Source organism: Trachurus trachurus (genome assembly GCF_905171665.1).
Source record: "Trachurus trachurus genome assembly, chromosome: 4".
Taxonomy (NCBI): Eukaryota; Metazoa; Chordata; class Actinopteri; order Carangiformes; family Carangidae; genus Trachurus; species Trachurus trachurus.
This window is the reverse complement of record NC_139898.1, coordinates 1664239-1687295: the sequence shown is the minus strand read 5'-3', so window position 1 is coordinate 1687295 and position 23057 is coordinate 1664239. Positions and strand designations below refer to the sequence as shown.

Here is a 23057-nt window from a genome sequence, read left to right as displayed (position 1 = left end):
CCGGAGGGGAAACACTGTGTGGTTGGTTGGCATCGGGTCATTTGAGTTTGGGAGATGTGAATGTGTTCAGTTAAAGCCAGAAAATGGTGCCACAGGCCGGGGCTTACAGAGAGGAGGTGGGAGGGAGGAAGACATCCATCACAGTAACAGACACACAGCCTGTTCCTCTGTGTCATTTGCAGTGACATTGATGACAACCTGGGCCTGTGTGTGTTTCAGAGTCGGTGTTCCAGCTGTGATGTGTATCCCCAGCCCAGGGACAGACTGTCTGCATCAGTCACTGTCCACCAGACTCAGCTCCTGTCACTCACACACCTGCACACTCAAACACCGAGTGCCACCTTCCATCAGTTTTCCATCTCAAGATGCGTACATGTGAGAAGAGGATCACAGACATCAGATCTTAACAACCTGTTCCCTTCCAACTGCACCAGCTGACATTTCACACGACTGCAACAGAACCTATGCAAATCTGAAAGCCGTACCTCTCAAAGGATGCCTCGCCAGACTCCGCATTTCAACTGATCTGTATTCTCTTTCTTTCTTTCTTTCTTTCTTTCTTTCTTTCTTTCTTTCTTTCTTTCTTTCACTTTTCATATCATTCCGACCTGCCATCCTGCAGCACACGCAGCCACCTACACTCTGCACTTATGATACATTTACTTTCTCAGTAACAAATGAATGTGATTCACTGCAGTCATTTTAAGATCACTGTAATATTTCATAAATGGTAAATTCCTATGACTAAGTCTGGATCACACACACACACACACACACACACACACACACACACACACACACACACACACACACACACGCTTGGCTCTTAGACTGTTGTGCCATCAGACCCACTGTCTGATTATGTAATTGCATAACCTGTAAAGACCTGCTCAATAATGCATGGTCAGGCTAGACATGAGCAGCCGCATGGAAAACTTTACCTCAACAAGCTGCTTTGTCTGGCCAAAGAGCAGACTGGACACTAGGCTGTGTGACACTGGTGTGTGTGTGTGTGTGTGTGTGTGTGTGTGTGTGTGTGTGTGTGTGTGTGTGTGTGTGTGTGTGTGTGTAGCCTGCTGTGTAAAGGAACAGTACAGCTTATTGAGGTAGTAGCTAGACTGTTGCAAAACTTCCAAACGGATTATTGCTGAGCTTCTTTAATATCAAATAGGCTACGTTTCAAATAGTGTGATGACTGCCATGTGTGAGCTCATATGAAGCAGTCAACTGTGACAGCTGACTGCTTCAAGTCCCTCCTTTCACAGGAAGAAACCTGCTCCAAACTTCCTGTGTGTTTCCTTCTTCCTGCTCCTGAAAACGAAACAAAACATCAGCAGCATGACAACACTGTTGTTCAGCAGAGCAGCCGGGCCAAGCTGCTCGACCTGGCGGCGTCTGGGGCCGTTTCTGCGGGGAGCGCACAGCCTCCCGTCCCGTCTGCCTCCCCGGTACGGAGCACGGATGCTGGCCGGCTCCAGGCGCCCTGCGGCGGGGCAGAGTCTCCGGCTCGTCCGGGGGCAGCACACGGCGGAGGTAGACCCTGTAGAGGTGGATGTGAAGCGGCTAGAAGGAGAAGACCATGGTACGGACACTTTACTTTATGGTTCAAGTTAACACCGACAGCGTCCCTTGTCAGCAGTGTTGGACACGTTAGCCTAGCCTACTTGTAATTAGTTATAGTTACTAGTAACTTCCCCCCCAAAAATAAACTAGAAATGACTAGCCTACATTATAAAAGTAACTGCTTACCAGGAATAAAATGCTCAAATGTCACAGGGCTTTATGCACAGCTCCACTACTTCCTGTAATAAGCCAGCTCGTTTATTTCTTGTCTTACATTATTGGACCAACTAATGAATCCAGGTGTGTCTGACCATTGTTGTGAGGTCAGACACACCTGGAATAATTAGCTGGTCTAAACTTTACAGAAATGTCCGACCCCATGCCAGATTTACTCAACTCCAAGGACAATAAGCGTTTAAATTTAAAAACTGCCAAAAAATTCCTACCAAACCAGCAGTAGATGCTACAGTTTTGAAACTTCACCACAATGTAGCACAGATACTGCTGAAACTTTTGTTCATTTAGACTCAATGCAAATTATGAAGTCCATCACTCTGTTTTTTTCAATAACTGTAAAACTTTTAAAATGTATCTCCTCCCACAATTTTTTTGTCACCAAACTTGCCAGAGAGCATCTTCAGACCGTCCTCAACAATTGTTTCTCTGATTTTTGATTAAGCAAAAATTGAGCCTATACAGTGCATGAAAACGTTTGACTGTAAACAGTACTGTAAACTTAAACTATCCAATTCCTGCTAAATACATTTTCAATCTTCCTGAAAATATTTGAGAATATTTTGGAGTCATGGTTGACGAAGTTTGGCAAATATCAGAATTTTATCTCAAAAACTGAATTTTCTAGAACATTTTAAATTCTGCTCTCCTGGGAACAACTGCAGTCAATGTTAGAGTGGCATTTTTAAACATCACATTTTCTCTTAAGAATCAAAGCGCTTATTGCTAAAAACTAATCACCAACATTTCCATTCTGTCAAGGTACAATTCATGTATTATCAGATTTTTGTTTAGATATTAGAATTTGTGACATTTTGACCATTTTTGAAATCTGCCTTGACAACAGCTGCCCGGACACTGACTCCCTGAGTCTATTTGAGAAGACACACACCATGTCTCACTTCCAGACAATTAGCTCAGTGGGTTAGGAGCTGGTAGAGACACTGGAGTTGACTAAAACACCAGATGGGACCACCAGAGTCACAGTAGATGTTTAACAAACAGAATTTTACCTCTTTTTACAGTGGTTTCAAATCTGCCTGCACGACAGTGGATGGCTTACTCAATTTGTGAAGCCACCATAGCACTGCCCCTTGCCAATTAGCTCAGTGTGATAGACAATGGTCAGGTTGTGGGTTCAATTTGCAACTGGTGAAAATTATAAGGTCAACTGTCCTGTCTTCCTATTCTCCTGTTTGTTGCTAAGAATTTGCCTAAATTTGCCAAAAAATAGCCCGGACCCGACCCATCGCTGCACAGCAGCTATAATTCTGTTTTGCAATCTGCTTGAAAAACTTCATGAAGGGCTACTTGTATGATCCAAAAAAAAAGTTGCACATCCATCTTAATTATTTTCGCAGGCCTATGTCCTATGTGCAGAGGCTGTTATTCCTCAGGCTGTGATTCCTCACAAAATGTATTAACAGTGATTTACCATGGTTTGAAACGCATGTACATCAAATTAAAATGCATCTGAACAAAATAATCTGAAATAATCTAATAATAAAAACATTCAGACCAGTTGATAACTGGTCGGCACGTAACGGCACATTTTGTTTGTCCGTAACGGTAACGGCGTTACAACGGGGAAACAGTAACTTGTTTGATTAGGTTAGCCTACTGAAAAAAGCAGCGCCGCTGGTAATGCCGTTATTCCCATCAGTGTTGCTCAGTGAACAGCTGGCAGCGCCTCCATCCTCCTCAGCAGCAGAAAGCCTTCTCTTATCAGGTTGTTGAAGAAGAACAGGATTTATTCCTAGAGCTGGTGGCATTTCTGGATTATTATTATTATTATTAACCCTGGGCTGTTGTTGAATGAAGTTGTGTAAAGCCAGTCTCTGCACAGGAAGCTCTACTACGACCTGCTGGGATTTTGTCTGCTTCAAGGTCACAAACAGAAACATGAGGGGATGAAATCACATAAAGCTGGAGAATAAAAACAGCCTCTTGTTTCAAATCCATTCAACTGGTTGTTTTTCTCAGGGATAGTGGAGGTGCTGATGTGCCGACACAAGGCAAGAAACGCTCTGGGCCATGTCTTTGTCTCACAGGTGAGACAACACACACACACGCACACACACACGCACTCTCACACATGACCTTGACTGAGACACTGTGTCCTGTGCGTGCAGATGAGGGAGCTGGTGTCCACCCTGTCCCATGACTTGACAGTGCGTGTGGTTATCTTCAGGAGTCTGGTACCCAAGGTTTTCTGTGCAGGTGAGCGTCCTGTCCTCTGAGACATCTGACACCTGCTGGGGATTTGTGATCAAAGCCTTTCTAAATCGTGTGTAACGGTGTGTGTATGTGTGTGTGTATTGGTCCAGGTGCAGACCTGAAGGAGAGAGCTCTGATGAACAACAGCGAGTCAGATCTGTTTGTCCACGGCCTGCGTTCCCTCATGACTCAGATAGGTAGACTGGCCTGCTGAATGATGACTGTCCTCTTTGTTGCCCCCCCGGCCTGAATGTGAATCGTATTCTCCACGTTGTGATGCCCTTTGCAGCATCGCTGCCGGTGCCGACCGTAGCAGCCATGGATGGCGTTGCCCTGGGAGGGGGGCTGGAGCTGGCCCTGGCCTGTGACCTCCGGACTGCAGGTAAGTGACAACTGAATCATCAGCTGTCCATCTAGCCCTGGACCAGTCTGCACTGGTCACATTAAAGGGATAGTAGCATTTTTTTTAAAGTGGGGTTGTATGATCTACAAATAGCCCCTAAGTACTTTAATTGCAGTAGAAGATTCTGCACTCCTCCCGTTAGCAACGCCAGCCCATAGTCCTGCCCAGAGATTTACAACATACAGTGTTGTGAACAGACCCAAAGAAACGGCCTATTTTCACGGCCTAAAAGAGGTTTTAACTGAAAAAAAATACACAGTTCCATTGTTCGCTATAATATAATTTTTTCCAGCCCCTCAAGGTGCAGAAAAATCGCAGTTTTTATTTGGACTTAACCAACTCACGTATCCCTCCGCCCAGGGTTAGCGCCCGCCGATCAGCAGTTGGTTAGGTCCAAATAAAAACTGCGGGGCTGGAAAAAAATATATTATAGCGAACAAAGGAACTGTGTATTTTTTTTTCAGGTAAAACCTCTTTTAGGCCGTGAAAATAGGCCGTTTCTTTGGGTCTGTTCACAACACTGTATGTTGTAAATCTCTGGGCAGGGCTATTATGGGCTGGCGTTGCTAACGGGAGGAGTGCAGAGAGTCTTCTACTGCAATTAAAGTACTTAGGGGCTATTTGTAGATAATAAAGCCCCACTTAAAAAAAAATGCTACTATCCCTTTAATGGGTTGGAGAGTGAATGTCAGGTTCACTTTACAACCGTCACAGAGCCAGTCATATGAGATCAGTGGTCAACTCCAAACATGACATTAGAGCCAAGAGAAACATCCAATCAGAGTCTAGACTGTCTCTAGAGGTCAGTGGCTCTCAACCTGAGCATAGAAACACTTTTTTATTTTTATTAAGTCTTAAAAACAGCTAGTTATACATCCCCAAGCCTCTAAACATGCTTGGGATGTGTGACCTTTAACAGTTCATTGTAAATGTTTTTTTTTTGTTCAAATTATTGTCTTCAAAATGCCAAATGTTTGCTAGTTTACTTTTTCAAATGTGAGAATTTGATCCAGCTATGGATTTTTCTTGTTTATCAAGACAAGACAAGATGACAGCTTGGTCTGTGGGGAGTTTGAACAGGCATCTTCCCTGTTTTCTGTCATTTTATAAACTAAATGATTTATTGGTTTATGTTTGTGTGTCTGTAAAGTTGTTTCAGCATCTAACACCCTTGCACATATTTTCATTTCTGATTACATTATTTAGATTATATTTAATTGTATTATTTACATCATATTAGTTTTATTTTATTCATATTTATCTTATCTATTCTATTTATAAGGCCAGTTTAGGAGCAACCAGGAGACATTCCACTATATGTTACTCTGTGACTTGTGTATGTGACACATAAAGTAATCTTGTATCGTGTATCTTGTATTATAGTCTCTCTGACTTCTAGTTGTGTAAGGGACAGTAACCTTTTTATTTTGGGTAAATCATTGGAGAATTCTGTGTTTATTCACTGACAGTCTTGTGGTCATTTCTCACAGACCCAATGCTGAAAGGGTCATTGATTCTGGTTATACTGTTGTTGTGTTGTCCACATCTGGAGACTGTGTTTCCATCCACCATTAATGATCCGCTGATGAGACACAAGACTAATGATAGCTGCTGAGGCCAGACACATCTGCACAGCTGTTTATGAAGCCCATCTATTTGTGATAGGTTGAGTTAAACGTGGCAGTCTGGTGATTGGCTGAGGGCTGATGCGCTAGGTGAGCAGGTGTTTACGTCTATTGGTCTGACAGAGGCATCAGTCAGACTTTATGCCCTCCATCGCTTAACGGCAGCTCAGACCTTCATCTGTCCTCTGTGTGTGTGTGTGTGTGTGTGTGTGTGTGTGTGTGTGTGTGTGTGTGTTTCAGCGAATTCGGCACAGATGGGTCTGATCGAGACGACACGAGGGCTGCTCCCAGGGGCAGGTAAGATGGAGAGAGGTCACAAAAACCACCTTGCCCTGTTCTGAGCGCATTAGTCACGAGACCAAACAGCTGTGAGGTTGACCTTGAGCTGCTTTGTCCTGCAGGGGGCAGTCAGCGGCTGCCCAGGGTGGTGGGCATCACTCTGGCCAAGGAGCTCATCTTCACAGGTGGGGGGACAGAAATGCTGACACGTTGCCCCAGGCACAGGATGCCCGTCGGTCAGCCAGGCTGTTGTGTCTGACTACCTGTCTGTCTGTCTGTCTGTGTGTGTGTGTGTGTGTGTGTGTGTGTGTCTGTGTGTGTGTGTGTTATCAGGTAAGCGTGTGGGAGGACAGAGCGCTCTGGACATGGGTCTGGTAAACAGAGCTGTGGAGCAGAACCAGACTGGAGACGCTGCCTACAGAGAGGCTCTGAGCCTGGCCAGAGAGATACTGCCCCAGGTTGGAATACAAACACATGCTCTCAGCCCCGGCTCAGATAATGATGAATCCCTGCTCCCTCCTCCTCCTCCTCCTCCTCCTCCTCCTCCTCCTCCTCCTCCTCCTCCTCCTCCTCCTCCTCTGTATCTTTCTTTACGGTTTGCCCTCCTCTCTTTTTGGTGTTTTCTCCCCACCTTCCCCTCCCTCCCTCCCTCCTCTTTTTCCTGTGTTCAGACTTCTGTCATTCAATATTTCTCTCACTCCAGTTGAGATGCCTGCAGTCAGGCAGGGCTGGAGTGGCAGTCAAGTGGAGAAATGGACCACAAATAGCGCTGCACACACACACACGCGCACACGCACGCACGCACGCACGCACGCACGCACGCACGCACGCACGCACGCACGCACACACACACACACACACACACACACACACACACATCCTTGTAAATCTATCTTTGTGAGGACATGTCATTGACATGATGTATTCCCTATGTAACCCCCATTCTAGCCCCTTACCCTAACCTTAACCATCCAAAACAAATGCCTAAACTTAACCATCACTCTAAACCTAATTTAAACCTAATTTTAACCTAACGTCTTAACCCTCAAACAGCCCTTGGAAAAAGAGAGGACCGGCCAAAATGTCCTCACTTCCCAAAAATGTCCTCACTCTGTTGGTTTAAAACTCGTTCCGGTCTTCACAACGTAGCATGTACAAGAACACACACACACACACACACACACTGGCGCTGGTGTGGGTTTAGTGATTGATAGGGGTTTGCATTGTGCATTGAATAAAAATGAGAAAGGAGGTAGATGATAAGTTGTGTGAGTTCCCAATTATGGGTTGAGGCTTCCTACTCTGGAACCAGATTGTGAACATTGCCCGCAAGAAGGCCAATCTGTGATATGTCTATATGTTTTGTTCTTTTTGATCACTTTCACACAAAAAAAACAGGTTTCATTTTCCCATCAATAAACGAGGGCTAATGGCAGCTTTTATCAGTGCTTATTCAGCAAAGGAAAAGCATAACTCTTGAATGCAAAAGTTTTATGTTGCAAATTAGCCTTGGATTTATACTGTTATCTCTATTAATGGTTGTTGTGCATTATAAAAAAGGATGTTGTCCTTTATTGTGGTCATTCCTCTCTGTTGTTTTAACATGTCATGTCACCTATCACCAGGCTCCTGTTGCTCTGCGGATGGCAAAAGAAGCAATGAACAGAGGCTTTGAGGTAGGAAATGACTCATACATTATTATTATTGTTTTGAATCACTGGCCTCAGTGACTGAAACCAGTCTCCCCCAGGTTGACATCACTTCAGCGATGGCTATAGAAAGGATGTGCTATGCTCAGGTAAGGCTTCAGGTGTTGAGTTTCTTTCTCGACTTCAAATCTCTGGTCATCATCTCCTCTGAAGCTGTCTCTCTGCTCACACATCATCATCCTCCGCCTGCTGCTGCCTCTCTCTCTCTGCAGGTGATTCCCACGCGGGACAGACAGGAGGGTATGGCTGCCTTCATGGAGAAGAGACCTCCACGCTACACCGGGGAATAGACTCCTCTCACTTATTGAGCTTCTCTCTCACACACACAGATGCACAGCGCTCTCTGTAACCTCATGTCTGATACAACATTAACACCCATTGATTGTCTGTGTGTATTCGAGCCAATGTCGATACATGAGTTCAGTTCAGTCTGAGTGGTGATACTCAGGATTCAGCCCACAAAAGGTGATTTGTTTTTTGATTGGGTACAAATCCCCAAACCAGAATATGGCTTTGATTGTAGTCCAGTAATTTTAGGTCAAAAAAGGGGTCAACGTTGAACAAATTGCAACAGAAGCAAACTCAACTGATTTTGTATCCTCAACATGTCCTGAGTGAGGGAAAAAAAGCCCCGAAGAATCCCATTAGGGGAAAGTTTAGAAAAAGACCCAAATATATCCCATTTATACGCCTATTAATTATTTTTCTCATGTGAATAGGGTAACATTTTTAACCTTTAGATATCTCCATGAAAATTACTGAGTTGATTACTTACATTAAGACAAACAAAAAATGTATTACAAGTTTTTTGAAATTCTTTGTTAACATGAGCAGATTTACATAAATTTGCATAGATTCCACCGTTTTGACGGCACATGTATAAAGGTGCTGTGGTGGTACCAGCTTGAAAATTGGAATGAGTTGACTCCATCGGTCAACCAACAAGAAATCACTTTAAATTTCAAGATGACTGCAATTTTTCAAGATAGCCACATCCTTAGAGCAGGTATGAGCAAACAGTGCATAATCCAATTACGTATGGCTAATTTGCAGACATACAACACCTGATAGCCTAAATGGGTTCCATTCAGACCTTAATATTACGTTTTTTAACTGTAATATGTTAACAAGACTGAACAAGACATTTTCACCTGCTATACCCAATGTTTAGATCAGGTGTTAATTAGCCATACGTAATGTCATACCTGCTCTACTAAGGATGTGGCTATCTTGAAAAATTGCAGTCATCTTGAAAGTGATTTCTTGTCGAGTGACCGATGGAGTCAACTCATTCCAATTTTCAAGCTGGTACCACCACAGCACCTTTATATGTGCTGTCAAAACGGTGGAATTTATGCAAATGTATGCAAATCTGCTCATGTTAACAAAGAATTTCAAAAAACTTGTAATACATTTTTTGTTTGTCTTAATGTAAGTAATCAACTCAGTAGTTGTCATGGAGATATCTAAAGGTTAAAAATTTTACCCTATTCACATGAGAAAAATAATTAATAGGCGTATGAATGGGATATATTTGGATCTTTTTCTAAACTTTCCCCTAATGGGATTCTTCGGGGCTTTTTTTCCCTCACTCAGGACATGTTGAGGATACAAAATCAGTTGAGTTTGCTTCTGTTGCAATTTGTTCAACCTCTTTTCATAAAATGACTGGACTATTGTGGTATGAAGCTGACAATGGAGTGACTGAATAAAAAGGCAACAAACATCATCTCCAGTTTATGGGAATGTACATTCTTTATTTTTTTTTTCCAAACTTCAAAATGTGACTCTCAGCAGCAGCATGGCACAGTCAGAGCAGACATACTATACAGTACCCTTGACATTTTCCATCTCAACTAAATTCTTGTTTTAAAAAAAATCAAGCTGGCTTTCATCCAGGGAGATGTCGAGAGGCTCAACTAGACCGTCCAGAGAATCAGAAGAGCGACAGAAAAGTCTGTCGTCTCTTTGCCCAAGTCATGAAATCAGCCACATGCATGATTCTGCAAGCTCAACATCATCTGATTTACAGAAAAAAAACAAGGCCATTAGAAGATGAGGTGATGGAGTAGTGTATGTAGCCAAACATATTGTTTTTATTTTCTTTTAAAGGAATATTTCAACATTTTGGCAAGTTCTCCTATTGCCATAATCCCTATAGTCCAGATTGCATAGAGAACGGTGACAGGGGCCTGAATGAGAGCTGCAGGAGGGGAGTCGGCTGTGGAGGTGGACGTGGTGGCTCCTCTGGACCACAGATGAGTAGCTGGTGGAACAGCATCTTGAGGGACACTAATGGTTTTCAGCAAGAGACAGACCCTTGAATGTTCTCACCCTCTGCTCACTCCTGGGTAAACAATGCTTCTCCACTTCTCCCTCCTTTGTTCTAGAAGTATTTCTCAATCAGATATACTGAAAAAGACTTCAACACACAATGGGACATACAATAGAATAATTTCCATGCAACCAGTTCAACCAGTCCTGAACAACTAATATTCCTTTTGCATTTTCTGTTATGTACAAATTAAATACACTGTTTAAGATGCAGATACTTGTACAGCAGTACATACACACATGCTCACAGCGAAGTGCTGTCTCTGTCTTTAAGACACCTAGGCGTGTTGGGAAGCACAGCAAACATACCAATATATACACAAGGTTCTCAAGGAGCAAACAACTGTCACTTAATACACAATTCTACATCCATCATTATTATACTGACCACACCATTATTGCCATTTGTGTCCAGAGTGGACATTTGCAATGAACCAGACGTTACTGACTGTAGGACTGTACCATTTTGAATAATCATGGGATCTGTAATGACCAGCACCAGCAGCTGGCTTTGCCACTGATTTGGCTGACTTTGGGGCTGCCAAACATTTTGAAAAGAAATAGCACAGTAGCTTCTTAAAGAGACATGATTTCAGTTTTCATCTGTATCGTCTGTGACGTTGAAGCGGCTGAGCACACTCTCGGCAAACGTCCCGTCACATCAAATCAAAGGCATTAGCTGATAGACTGAATGTAGAGGAGGGCAGCTGTAGTAGGCTACTACAGACCCAGAGGCGCGGGTTTCAGTGAACAAAACACTGCTATTAACAAACAAGCAGGCATTCCTAAAATGAACAGCACAAGCATTCAGACAAACTCCAGCATGCTTGCGCTCAGGGCAGCGGCATGCGTATATGTAATGAGCAAATCAAATCATTTGGGTCAACCAGAGGCCGGAGCGTGAACCTGAGGGTCGAGTCCCAAACTGAGATCTATATGTGTGCACCCACATGTTTTTGGTACAAGAAACATCATGATGCCATGAAGTCCCACTGGCGAGAGTGAGCACGAGTACAAACCTCATGTAGAGATCCGAGTTTAACTGACTGACAGTTTATCATAATTTAATTTTTCATCACAACATTAGCACACAGAAATAGTCCTGTTTTGAAACAAAGAAAATAAATAGTATTAGTGTGTGTGTGTGTGTGTGTGTGTGTGTGTGTGTGTGTGTGCAAAGAATTGCGTTGTCTCTGTTCATTATCACGGTAGTCCTTGATAAAGTGTGTTTGTGCGTGAGATATATACCACAGACACGCACACACACACCCAAAATCCCCTCATTTATGGTGCGAGCCAGGTTAACGTCCTGTTCCTGGTCAGGGGCCTTGAATTTCTGAAAGAGAAGACAGAACATTTTTCATTTAATAGTTTATTCGTAAAGGGACTCATATACTAAGTATTCATGAACATACAAATAATAATAATTTGTTGTAAATATGCCAGATTTAGCTCAAGAGCTAATTTCCATCTGCAGTCTAATAAATAAACACTAATAAAATAAACAAATTGAGATGAGCATAATACAAATACATCAGTCGGAAAGAACAAGAGTGGTGAGATTTGTCTGACAATAAATGTCCTAAAAGCTATTTGAGATTCACTGAAGTGCATCATCAGGCAGTATCTGTCATCAAGTGCTATTTTTAACGTGCATGGAGTAAAGCGCCTAATAGAGCTGCAACAATTAATTGAATAATCAAACAATAATCGATTATTAAATTAATCATCAACTATTTTGATAATCTAATAATCAGTTTGAGTAGTTTTTTTTTTTTTTTTTTAAGAAAAAAGTCCAAATTCCAAATTTCTTTGTTCGTTTATGACAATAAACTGAGTCTCTCTTTGGTTTGTGGACAAAACAAGACATTTGAGGACGTCGTCTTGTGGTTTGGGAAACACTGACTGACTTTTTTCAACATTTTATTAAAGCAGAAGTGAGTGATATATTTGTGTTAATATAAGTCTTAAATAGTTCTATCTTCCGACAGCAATCACTTACATAGAGTGTTTGGTCTGAATCACGGGTCTCTCAGTCACTCTGCTCTGCTCTGAGCCGAGGAGAAAACATTTATCGTATCCTACAGTTTTTATCCAATGAGGAGAGAGAACGGCATGCAGGGCTGTGTGTGCAGCCAAGGAACGCCGTGAATGTGGTGACGTAGCGACGAGGACTGTTATGGTGCGTTCAAGGAAACTCGTATTTTTCCGACCGTGAAGTGGTACCAGATCGATCTGGTACGAGTTCACCGGTCGGAAGTTACGAGTGGCCGTTATAGTGACTTTCACCTGTAAAACAGGTCGGAAAAACACGAGTGGGTTGCCTGAAACGCTACAAAGTCGTAAGTTGTGACTTGAAGCTGTAATTTACGATTTCAAAAGCCTGCCTGGAACGCAGCATTAGCGAAAACGACCGGATCACTCACTTCTGCTTTAACATATTATTGACCAAACAACTAATCGATTAATCTAGGGATGCACATGATTAACCGTTTAACCGTTAACCGATAACAAGAACTTTGACCGATTAATACTATCGGTTATTTTTTTAAAATTATTAGCTCCTTATGTTGTCAACTCATGTGGGCGTGTCGACACGTGCAGAGTTCACGTGCCTTCAGTCATATTTTGCAGCAAAAAGTTCCACAGGAGGACTGACAGTATGTGCAGCAGCCCCCGTGAAGGAAGATCAGACAATACATGTAGCTACAGGACATAGATGTGAATCATCTGTAACAACGGCGCTGAAGGAAAAAAAAAAAAAAAAAGAGGACGTCGCTGCTCTCCAGCCTGTTCACCTGCAGCTCTCCTGCAGCTCCACAGAGGAGCTGTCAGAGGAGCTCTGCTGTTCCTTCAGTCTGCTGTTTGGCTGCACTTTGTATAAAAATAGTTCTACATTGAACGATCTGAGCACGATCAGCTGAGACAGAGCACAGTGGTTGTGACATGTGGCGCTGATCAGCCGTCGCAGTGCACGTGTGTATTTAACGGCAAAAAAATAAAAAATTGGAGCGATCAATTTTTTTTCTTTTTGGCCGTGCGCGCGAGCGTCTTAATCTTATCGGTTAACGAGCGTCGGTTATCGGTCAGAAAAAAAATCTAAATGTGCATCCCTAGATTAATCCATGATGAAAATAATCGTTAGTTGCAGCCTCAGTGCCTACTGTAAATAAGATCAAAAGAAAGAGAAGAAACATAAAAAGAATGAACCATGTCCAGCCTGTGTGAGAGCCAGATGCAGATCACAAGCAGTGTGTGTCTTTACCTGGGCGAGGTTATTGCGGCGGTGGCGGGCGGCGGCCGGTGTGTGTGACGTGTGTGTGTGCGGGCTGGCCGGTGCGGGCTCTGTGGCGCTGCAGGCTCTCCAGGATGCTCTCGGCCAGCAGCTTGACGTCTCTGTGGGTCTGTGGGTGTGTGTGGACCTGCTCCAGCTGCTGCAGGCCGCCCTCCTCCAGCAGCATGCTGCAGTAGCGAGCCGCTGTCAACACACAATCACATCTGTCAGCACTTTTGTCAGTGACACGTCTAAACATCAACATCATCTTGGTTCTGTGGACGTTTGTATCTCCGTCTCACCATTCTTGCTGCAGACGTGCTGCATGGCCCACGCCGCCCACAGCTGGACACCCGGGGTGTGAAAGCACTCCAGCAGGGGGAAGAAGGGGTTAAATGACCTGGCAATGGGAGAAGAAGAGATGTCACATTTGTGCACGTAAGATTTACTACTAAGAGTGTCCCTGCCTCAGTATTGTCATAGTCGAATCTGATTGGTCAGATTTTGCCTTCAGTTAAAGGGATAGTTCACCCAAAATTCTAATTTCACTCATTATCTACTCCCTCTCATGTCGACTAAGAGCTGTGAGAATTTTCAGAGTCCTCCGTTCCTTCTCTGAGTTACGGGGGGGTCCGCGTAGCAGTATTTGTCCATATAATGGTTGTCAATGGATACCAACTTTCTTCATCCAAAAAGACACCAAAAAACATCCAAATCCCTCTGGTATTGAAGCCCCGACATGAGCAATTGTTCTGCCGGTCAGTGCAAATCACAGGAAGAGCAGTGAACTGAGACACTGGGAGCTTCCGCTACAAACAAGCTTAAAATATAGACTTATTTAATCTTTTTCGGAACAGTTTCTCATGTCGGGGCTTCAATACCAGAGGGACATTACAGACGAGCAGTATGGAGGTATTTGGATGTTTTTTGGTGTGTCTTTTTGGACAAAGAAAGTTGGTATCCATTGACAACCATTATATGGACAAATACTGCTGCATGGACCCCCCCGTAACTCAGAGAAGGCACGGAGGACTCTGAAAATTCTCACAGCTCACAGCATTATCACAGTAGATAATGAGTGAAATTTTATTTTTGGGTGAACTATCCCTTTAAATAATCATCAAATCAGGTTGTTTATTCCGCCATTCATTCATGATCTCATTTGCATTTTGTTCCGCTCCAGAGAAAAGAGCTAAACCCCTCAAATAAACAAATGTAATTCTTCAGCTGACAGAAGATAACAGCAACAAGACATTCTCCATCCGTCCTTCTCCTGATCTCACTCATTAGGCTGTGTGTCTCTCTTTAGGGGACGGTGCAGTGATGAGTGTCCCACTTTGTGCTGTGAATTAATGAGTGTGTAGGAGAATGAAAACTTGTGGGGCCATGACATTGTGCATCAGTGCTTGTAGATGGTTCAGAGGTTGAGAGTCACAGCAACATGGACAGCACTGGTTTTTCTGTGTACTGGATGTATGTGTGTGTGTGTGTACTGTACAGGGGCTTGCACGATCGACAGGCAGAGAACGCGTCACTCAGTTTAATCTTGTAAATAAACCTTGCAGCCAGAATTCAATTTTCCCTCCACTAAAGGGAAATGACAAGAAAAGAAAGAGAGAGAGAGAGAGAGAGAGAGAGAGAGAGAGAGAGAGAGAGAGAGAGAGAGAGAGAGAGAGAGAGAGAGAGAGAGAGAGAGAGAGAGAGAGAGAGAGAGAGAGAGAGAGAGAGAGAGACAGCTGCTTCCCTCCCTCTGACCCTCTTGGTACCAGTACCTCCTCATAGACAGGTTAAGCACTGCTGATGTTATCATCATGAATGATTAAAAAATTAAAAATGTTAAATCAGATGTTCAGCAGCACTATAAGGTTATTATAGTTTTCAATTTTTCATTTGTTTTTTTTCTTATTTAGTTTTTCAGTTTGCTTTTTTAAAATTTCAGTTTAGTTTTAGCTAGTTCAACTAGTGATTTACGTAGCAGTTTGAGTTTAGTTTTTATTTTTGAGGAATCAACTAGTTTTTATTTAGTCTTAAAGGACAATTCAGGGCAAATTCAACTCGGGGGTGTATGTAGATTTTCAGTTTAATGTCTCCTGTTTTGTGGTAGTTGTGTCTGTCCCTGCATCACCACGGCAGCAATGAATGGGAGCGGATGCAAGTTCTGCTGCTTAGGCTGTTTACATCCCTCAAAGCCACAGACAGCGTCAGATGGAGACTCAAACATGCACCCGGAGTCTCGCGCGAGACCCAAGTTGACGTGCTCGGTGTGTTCAGGTGCAGTCGGAGCTACCGTTTGTGTCATAAACACAGGAATATCAACTCTTGACTTGCTTCAAGTGTACATTTTTTTCCACAGACAGCGTCAGGTGGCTACTCAAACATGCGCCGAGAAGTTTGTTTTACTTGAAGCAAGTCAAGAGTTGATATTCCTGTGTTTATGACACAAACGGGAGCTTTCCCACTGCACCTGCACACACCGAGCACATCAACTTGGGTCTCGCGCGAGACTCCGGGAGACTTTGAATTAGATCGAGTTTTACAAACATGTCGGCTTGCTTGAAGTAAATAAACTTCTGGGTGCATGTTTGAGTCGCCATCTGACGCTGTCTGTGGAAAAAAATTGCGGCATCCGCTCCCATTCATTACTGCCGTGGCGATGTGGGGACAGACACAACCACCGCAAAACAGGAGCAATTAAACTGAAAATCTTCAGATTCCTTCTTTTAGACCTAAAATGACCTAAAAACATACACCCCCGAGTTGAATTTGCCTGTAATTGTCCTTAGCTGGGGACACACTACGCGATTTTCTGCCCAATTTTACCCACGATTCAGTCGGGTCTAGTCTGCACCAGTCGGCACTAGTTGGCGACAGTCGGCATGGCGAGTCGGAGTAGAAATCTGTTAGTTAAGTGTGTGAGGAGAACAGACGCCGCCTGACTTCAGTCGCAACAATTCAAACATGTTTGATTGTTTTGAGCTGATTCTGGACGCAGTCGGGTAGTGTGTGTACCGATCACCAACCCCACCACAAACACCTACAGTAGCCCACAGCCAATGAAAAAGCGTTCAGGTGGCTTCAGTTGGTTTGACAAATCACGTAGTCTGTGCTTCCTCATCTGGCAAAGTGGTTAGGTGTGTGATCCCCAGTCGTCATAAAGATCTGCTGAAGTTAGTCGCTTAGTGTGAACTCATAGTCAGACCTCTGAAGATGAACTTCCACATTTATGAGATTTCTCCCTTTTAGTTGCATCCCATAATGTTCCCATCAGTCCTCATCACGTTACATACTCTTATCTATCTGTGGGTCGTACTCCAAGTCGTCCCATATTGAGCTGTGGTGTTTTCTTCCTGCAGCTTTAGCATCTCGAAGAAAACTACAAGTAAGCTGCTGTTATCTGACTGAACTTCAGTGTTAGTTAGTTTTACATTGTTCATTGTAGTTTTTATTTAGTTCTCATTTTTGGAAAAAAAAAAGTTTTACTTGAGTTTACTAAATTTTTTTTTCACTGCACGTTTTAGTTTCAGTAGCTATAATAACCCTAGTGAATGGTACAATCTTACCTGTACGCCACCATTTCACACTCTGGTGGGGGCCACTTCATAATGACAGCATGCTGGAGACACACACACACATTTACAAGTGTTAAAGCAGCAGTCTAAATCACCGTCGACAGTATTGTTGTGCAGTTATGAGGAGTTTTGTGCTCATCCCTACCAGCTGCTCCAACAGCGTAGACCGAAGGTCGCGGCTGAGCGTCCAGGCCTCCTCTCCTCGTGACGTCAGGTGTGCCAGGATCCCTGCAGCGAAGTAGCTGACCTCCACCTCCGGGCTGTGCAGCAGAGTGCTGATGTGGTCCAGGAATCCCTGCACCATCAGCTCCCCATGCAGCTCTCCCACCTCTGCTATGTTATTCTACACAACGTAGGGTGAAAGGGGAGTGATTACGTCTTAATGTTGTCAGTTTATTCCACACTCACTTTCTCAAAGGGTAATCACAGAGCGGTGGACTCACCAGCAGACCCAGAACTTTCTGCTGAATAGAAGACTCGTTGGGGAAGGACTGCGTGGTGGGAGTGGGAGTGGAGAAAACAACTGTCAGTCAACCTGCCCCAGAGGCATGCACGGTCATGTGCTTTGAGCTGTTTTGTGTTTTCACAGATACAGCATCTCACAAAAGTGAGTACACCCCTCACATTTTGGTAAATATTTTATACAACACTGAAGATATGACACTTTGATACAATGTAAAGTAGTCAGTGTACAGCTTGTATAACAGCAGGGTTTCCCGCAGCGCTTTCCTGTTAAGGCGGCCGCCTTAACAACAAAGAGCTGCCGCCTAAACTAACTTCTTAAAAAAAAAAAAAATGTAGCGATATTCGCCGCCGCCCCCCCCCCCCTCGGACGATGGCCGCATCCTCCCACACACATACACAGCACAGAGAAGCGCATGCATAACAGCAGCGCGTGTTGAAAGCGAAACTTAATACGGCGCGGTGCGTCCCCCCCCCCCCCCCCCACCCCCGACGATCGATCCCCCCCCCCCCCCGTCAACAGATTCAGATTCGCGCCAGATGATCAGTAGGGTTTAGGTCTGGAGACATGTTGGACTGTCCATCACCTTTACCCTCAGTGTCTTTAGCAAGGCAGTGGTGGTCTTGGAGATGTGTTTGGGGTCGTTATCATGTTGGACTACTGCCCTGGGCCCAGTTTATGAAGGGAGGGGCTCATGCTCTGCTTCAGTGTGTCACAGTACATGTTGGTGTTCATGGTTCCCTCAATGAACTGTAGCTCCCCAGTGCCGGCAGCAGCCATGCAGCCCCAAACCATGACACCCCCACCACCATGCTTGACCACAGGCAAGAGTCAAGACACACTTGTTTGTCTTGGTCTCATCAAACCACAGGACATGGTTGCAGTAATCCACGTCCCCAGTCTGCTTGTCTTTAGAAGAGGCTTCCTTCTGGGACGACAGCCATGCAGACCAGTTGGATGCCGTGTGCAGCGTATGGTCTGAGCACTGACAGGCAGACCCCCCACCCCTTCAACCTGCCTGTCCCCTATACCTACTGTGACACACTGAAGCAGAGCAGACCCCCTCCCTTCATGGACTGTCCAACATGTCTCCAGACCTAAACCCTACTGATCATCTGTGGGACATCCTCTAATGGAAGGTGGAGGAGCGCCAGGTGTCTAACCTCCACCAGCTCTGTGATGTCATGATGGAGGAGTGGAAGAGGTTTCCAGTGGCAACCTGTGAAGCTCTAGTGAACTCCATGTCCAAGAGAAAAATGGTAGTCACACAAAAAAACGACACTTTGGGCACAATTTGGACATTTTCACTTAGGGGTGTACTCTCTTTTGTTGCCAGTGGTTCAGACATTAATGGCTGTGTGTTGAATTATTTTGAGGGGACAGCAAATTTACACTGTTATACAATAGGGCTGGGACGATATGCTTTTCTCCCGATTCGATTATTCTACGATTTTTTGGATGGCGATTCGATTTAAATTGCGATTCTACGATATTGCCGATTCTCTCGATTTTTAGTCTGCATTTTTAACATTTATCTGCACACAAATACTGTAGGAGCCTAGAAATGAACATACTCCATTATAAAGTGAACTTAAACCCTTTTCAAAACCTGTACTCTCTGTATGTAAAAAAGGCTAACAAATGCACATTGCACAATATTTAAAAAAAAATTAAACGATTTAAAACGATAAAACGATTTAAAAATCGTCAAAAAAGATATTGCGATATTTATGTGAATCGATTTTTTCTCCCACCCCTATTATACAAGCTGTACACTGACTACTTTACATTGTATCAAAGTGTCATATCGTCAGTGTTGTCCCATGAAAAGATATAATAAAATATTTACAAAAATGTGAGGGGTGTACTCACTTTTGAGAGATACTGTACATGTATGTGTGTATGTGTGTATGTGTGTATGTGTGTGTGTGTGTGTGTGTGTGTGTGTGTGTACCTCTAGAACTTTAATAAACAGCTCCAACCCCTGGTTCTCAATGAAATGGCGACAGGTTGTTGGTGACTCGTCGGTGAGGTTCCAGAGTGCACTCAGTGTAAATTTGAGGGTAGCATCCACCACGCCCTGAGAGGCCTTCTGACGGACGATGTGGAGCAGTTGCTGTGGGGTCAGGAGAGAACATTAGAATGAAAATCTGCCTCTTTTGGTGGACAGGTCAGTGAAGAGGAGAAAACAGCTGAGATGAGCCACGTACCTTCACTATGAACAGCTCTGCTCCCAGCTGAGCCGTTTGTTCTGTGGACAACTGAAACAAGTCCACAGCAAAAAGTTAAGTCCTACATAATGTGTAAAGAATCCATGAACAGTAGCACAGCAGTGAAATCAAGACAATATACTGAACCTTAGCAGCAAGTATGGAAATGATAGCCACAGCCATTCTCTGCATGTTCTGGTCCTCATGGTTACAGAGCCACTGCATCACTAGTTTGGCAGCTTCAAACCTTGAAACAGAGAAAGAAAAACCATATCCAAGTGTGAACACACTAGAGACAAACTTCCACATGATGACACATCATCAATTTATTTTGGTTTGGCTTTGATTCTTCAGTCTTACAATCTTTTATATGTTTTATTTACTTGTTAAAGGGACAATGAGGAGTTTTCTCCATCGGCAGAACGAAAAATTCCATGACAATAAAAAAGTCTCATATTAATGTGGATGAATCTACGTTACCACTTGTTAATGGGCCCATTTTCGATAAATATATTGTTGTGTCTCTATCGTTATTTTGTTATTATTAGTGGTGGTGGAAATGTTGGTCGAGCCGACCAGTGTTTCTTTACTTTCGGTTTCGCGGCGAGTCATGAGAATAACGCCGCTGAATCACCGTTTATGGTGGGAACTACGACGGTATGTGATCGTCTTCCAACCTCTGACTTTAATTCTTGATGAATGAAAACATGAGTCTGTCTTGCGCCGGTCAAAGACATCACCCGACGTTATCTTTAAATGATTAGAATCATTGATGAGGGATGAAATCCTCATCCTGCTTTAGTGAACAGGGCAGTGAGTAACACGCCACCAGCAGAGAGGAGACAGTGAAGCTGCTGTTCCCTCCCTTTCTTTAGGTTGAATATGGAGAATGAGCAGAATACCACCATCTATTGGTCAAGATAGGACTTGCAACAACAGAAAAATATTTCCAGCAGTCGGTTGCCAGATCGTTGCCTGCTACAGTAAGTATAGTCTCGCTCGCCAGACCCTCCTCCAGAAAAGTAAGTCTAACACACACCGTTGCTAGGGACGCCACTCTGATCAGAGGACACAGAGAAGAAGAATAGATAGATATAGAAGATATTTACTTTCTGTTTCATTTTTACCTTCATTAAACTGCTTGGGACTAATTGTGATGTTAGATAAATGACTTGTGACTTGTTACAGGGAGGGTGGAGGCTGTGATCAGAGCCTCTGACCCAGGGTCACAGCTCTCGTCTCAGTGGCACTGCGAGTCGGAGACACAAACATGAACCGTAATCTTTAATCTCTTGTTTATGACAGATAAGACTACATAATCCATTGATTCACTGATTGATTGTAAAATACTTAAAGGGACAACGAGGAGTTTTGGAAAGCAAAGTGCTTTCACACTACATTTACCATGAGCCGCCGCGCGCACGGTGAAATTATTGGACCGGCGCAAGACGGACCTCTTGCCAAGCATGTTTTCATTCATCAAGAATTAAAGTCAGAGCTTCGAAGACGATCACATACCGTCTTAGTTCAGACCATAAACGGCGATTCGGCGGCGTTATTCCCATGACTCGCCGGGCAGGGACCGCGAAACTGAAAGTAAAGAAATGCTGGTCGGCTCGACCAGCATTTCCACCACTAATTAAAATAACAAAATAACAATAGAGACAAAACGATATATTTATCGAAAATGGGCCCATTAACAAGTGTGGGTAACGTAGATTCATCCACATTAATATGAGACTTTTTTATTGTCGCAGAATTTTTCGTTCCTCGAAACTCCTCGTTGTCCCTTTAATTGAAAACAAATGCACACGACCAGGAGGAGGGTTAGCAAAACAGTGGAGAAATGACGGCTACTGGCTGGTACGATGTAAACAGGAAGTCATTGTCGGACCTGTCAACATTTCTTAAATTCAGACTAAATATCATATTTTTGGAAAAGCAATACTTATATACTTATATATACTATATATACTTAATACGTATTCTGTACCCCTCTAAACGCCCTGTGGATGTATTATTTTTTGAAAAAATATAGCTTTTGATAAGCATTCTCCATATTCAACCTTTAAATTTTAGTGCTACAGACATGGCATGTTTATTCATTATTATTATAATTATTGAGACTATTTATTAATGTTATGATCCTTTACCCTGCTGGACCTGAGTAACATATTTCATTCCTTCATGTTCTGAACATGTTGAATGACAATGTCATTTTGTATGAAACTAAAGCCAGAGTTTGGACCACTGCCCTCTCCTGTCACTATGACGACTTCATGGACTCCTTCATTGTCATGTGTGCTGCTGTCCACCTCTGATGAGAGTGTAACATGACAAAGGAATAGATAAGGGAATTGATAGGCAAAAAGGATCAAATGAGTTGGAGCCAATTCTCAATTCCCATCATTCAAAGTAACTACTTGAACTGTGCGCTATTACAACATGATAAAATAATACCATACAATACTTTAGGATGAAATGTGCATTTCACACCTGTTGAATGGAACCTCCTGCAAAATACGGTCACTGCACAGGGACAGTAGGCAGTTCTTCTGCAACTGCAGACACAGGAACCAAAGCAGATATCAGTTCAGAGTGTGAATCTAAACTCATTCAAGCAGAACCTGTCATTATTATTATTGTTGTTTGTGCTGTTGTTAGAGCTGACAGTTTAGCTGGTTCATGTAGGTTGGACTTGTATTAAACAAACAGGTTCAGAGTTTAAATGAACAATATGTAAAAAGGTCGCTGAAGAATATGTGTGGGAAAAGCTGGAGCTGGTTAAAAACAATCAAACAAAATGTCAGCTTGTCAATAATTTGTGTAACCTATAAAATGTCAAAGAGAACATATTTGCATGATCAGATTGCATTTTATATTACATATTCATTGTGTATTTTAGTCTATATGTAATATGATATCAGGGCTCCATCTAGAAGGGGAGCGGAGTGGCATGTGGGAGGAGAGCGTCCTCTCGTGTTTTAGCTGGGTCGACATAAGGGAGCTTTGGAGCTTTATTAAAAAAAAAATATTTTTTTAAAAAGCTGAGTTTTCCTTTACTACAGCTGAACAGCTGACCTGTCACAGTCTCACAGTGCATCCTTCATTACACTTCAACCTCAAAGCTCTCTGTCCTCAGACCGACCAGGGAGCTGCTTGTGTGACAGGTTATTG

The 23057-nt window shown here is 43.3% G+C and overlaps 2 protein-coding genes across 3 annotated transcripts in view; one reads left to right on the top strand and one right to left on the bottom strand.

The window, feature by feature from the left end:
• The first annotated feature begins 1285 nt into the window (after positions 1–1285).
• On the top strand, positions 1286–9343 carry echdc2 (enoyl CoA hydratase domain containing 2). Its single transcript, XM_083970653.1, has 11 exons — positions 1286–1582; positions 3781–3848; positions 3930–4017; positions 4125–4211; positions 4304–4396; positions 6283–6339; positions 6444–6506; positions 6655–6779; positions 7947–7997; positions 8072–8119; positions 8243–9343. Exons 1-11 carry the CDS (start codon positions 1339–1341, stop codon positions 8318–8320), a joined length of 1002 nt encoding a protein of 333 aa, XP_083826779.1. The 5' UTR covers positions 1286–1338; the 3' UTR covers positions 8321–9343.
• A 418-nt stretch (positions 9344–9761) lies between these two features.
• The window catches only part of zyg11 (zyg-11 family member, cell cycle regulator), a 50606-nt gene continuing 37310 nt past the window's right edge, over positions 9762–23057 (bottom strand). For both annotated transcript variants that reach the window (XM_083970634.1, XM_083970633.1), the window contains exons 9-18: positions 22377–22441; positions 20028–20127; positions 19881–19931; positions 19625–19786; positions 17651–17698; positions 17353–17550; positions 17199–17251; positions 13941–14038; positions 13630–13842; positions 9762–11700 (exon numbers count right to left, since the gene is read on the bottom strand). In XM_083970634.1, the coding sequence (XP_083826760.1) occupies positions 13640–13842; positions 13941–14038; positions 17199–17251; positions 17353–17550; positions 17651–17698; positions 19625–19786; positions 19881–19931; positions 20028–20127; positions 22377–22441 (978 nt within the window). In that variant the 3' untranslated portion in view covers positions 9762–11700; positions 13630–13639. The remainder of the gene's footprint in view (positions 11701–13629; positions 13843–13940; positions 14039–17198; positions 17252–17352; positions 17551–17650; positions 17699–19624; positions 19787–19880; positions 19932–20027; positions 20128–22376; positions 22442–23057) is intronic.

Coding starts and splice junctions, on each gene's coding strand:
- echdc2 (XM_083970653.1), top strand. CDS start 1,339: ATGACAACACTGTTGTTCAGCAGAGCAGCCGGGCCAAGCTGCTCGACC. Junction 6,780..7,946: donor CCAGAGAGATACTGCCCCAG/GTTGGAATACAA, acceptor ACCTATCACCAG/GCTCCTGTTGCTCTGCGGAT. Junction 8,120..8,242: donor AAAGGATGTGCTATGCTCAG/GTAAGGCTTCAG, acceptor CTCTCTCTGCAG/GTGATTCCCACGCGGGACAG.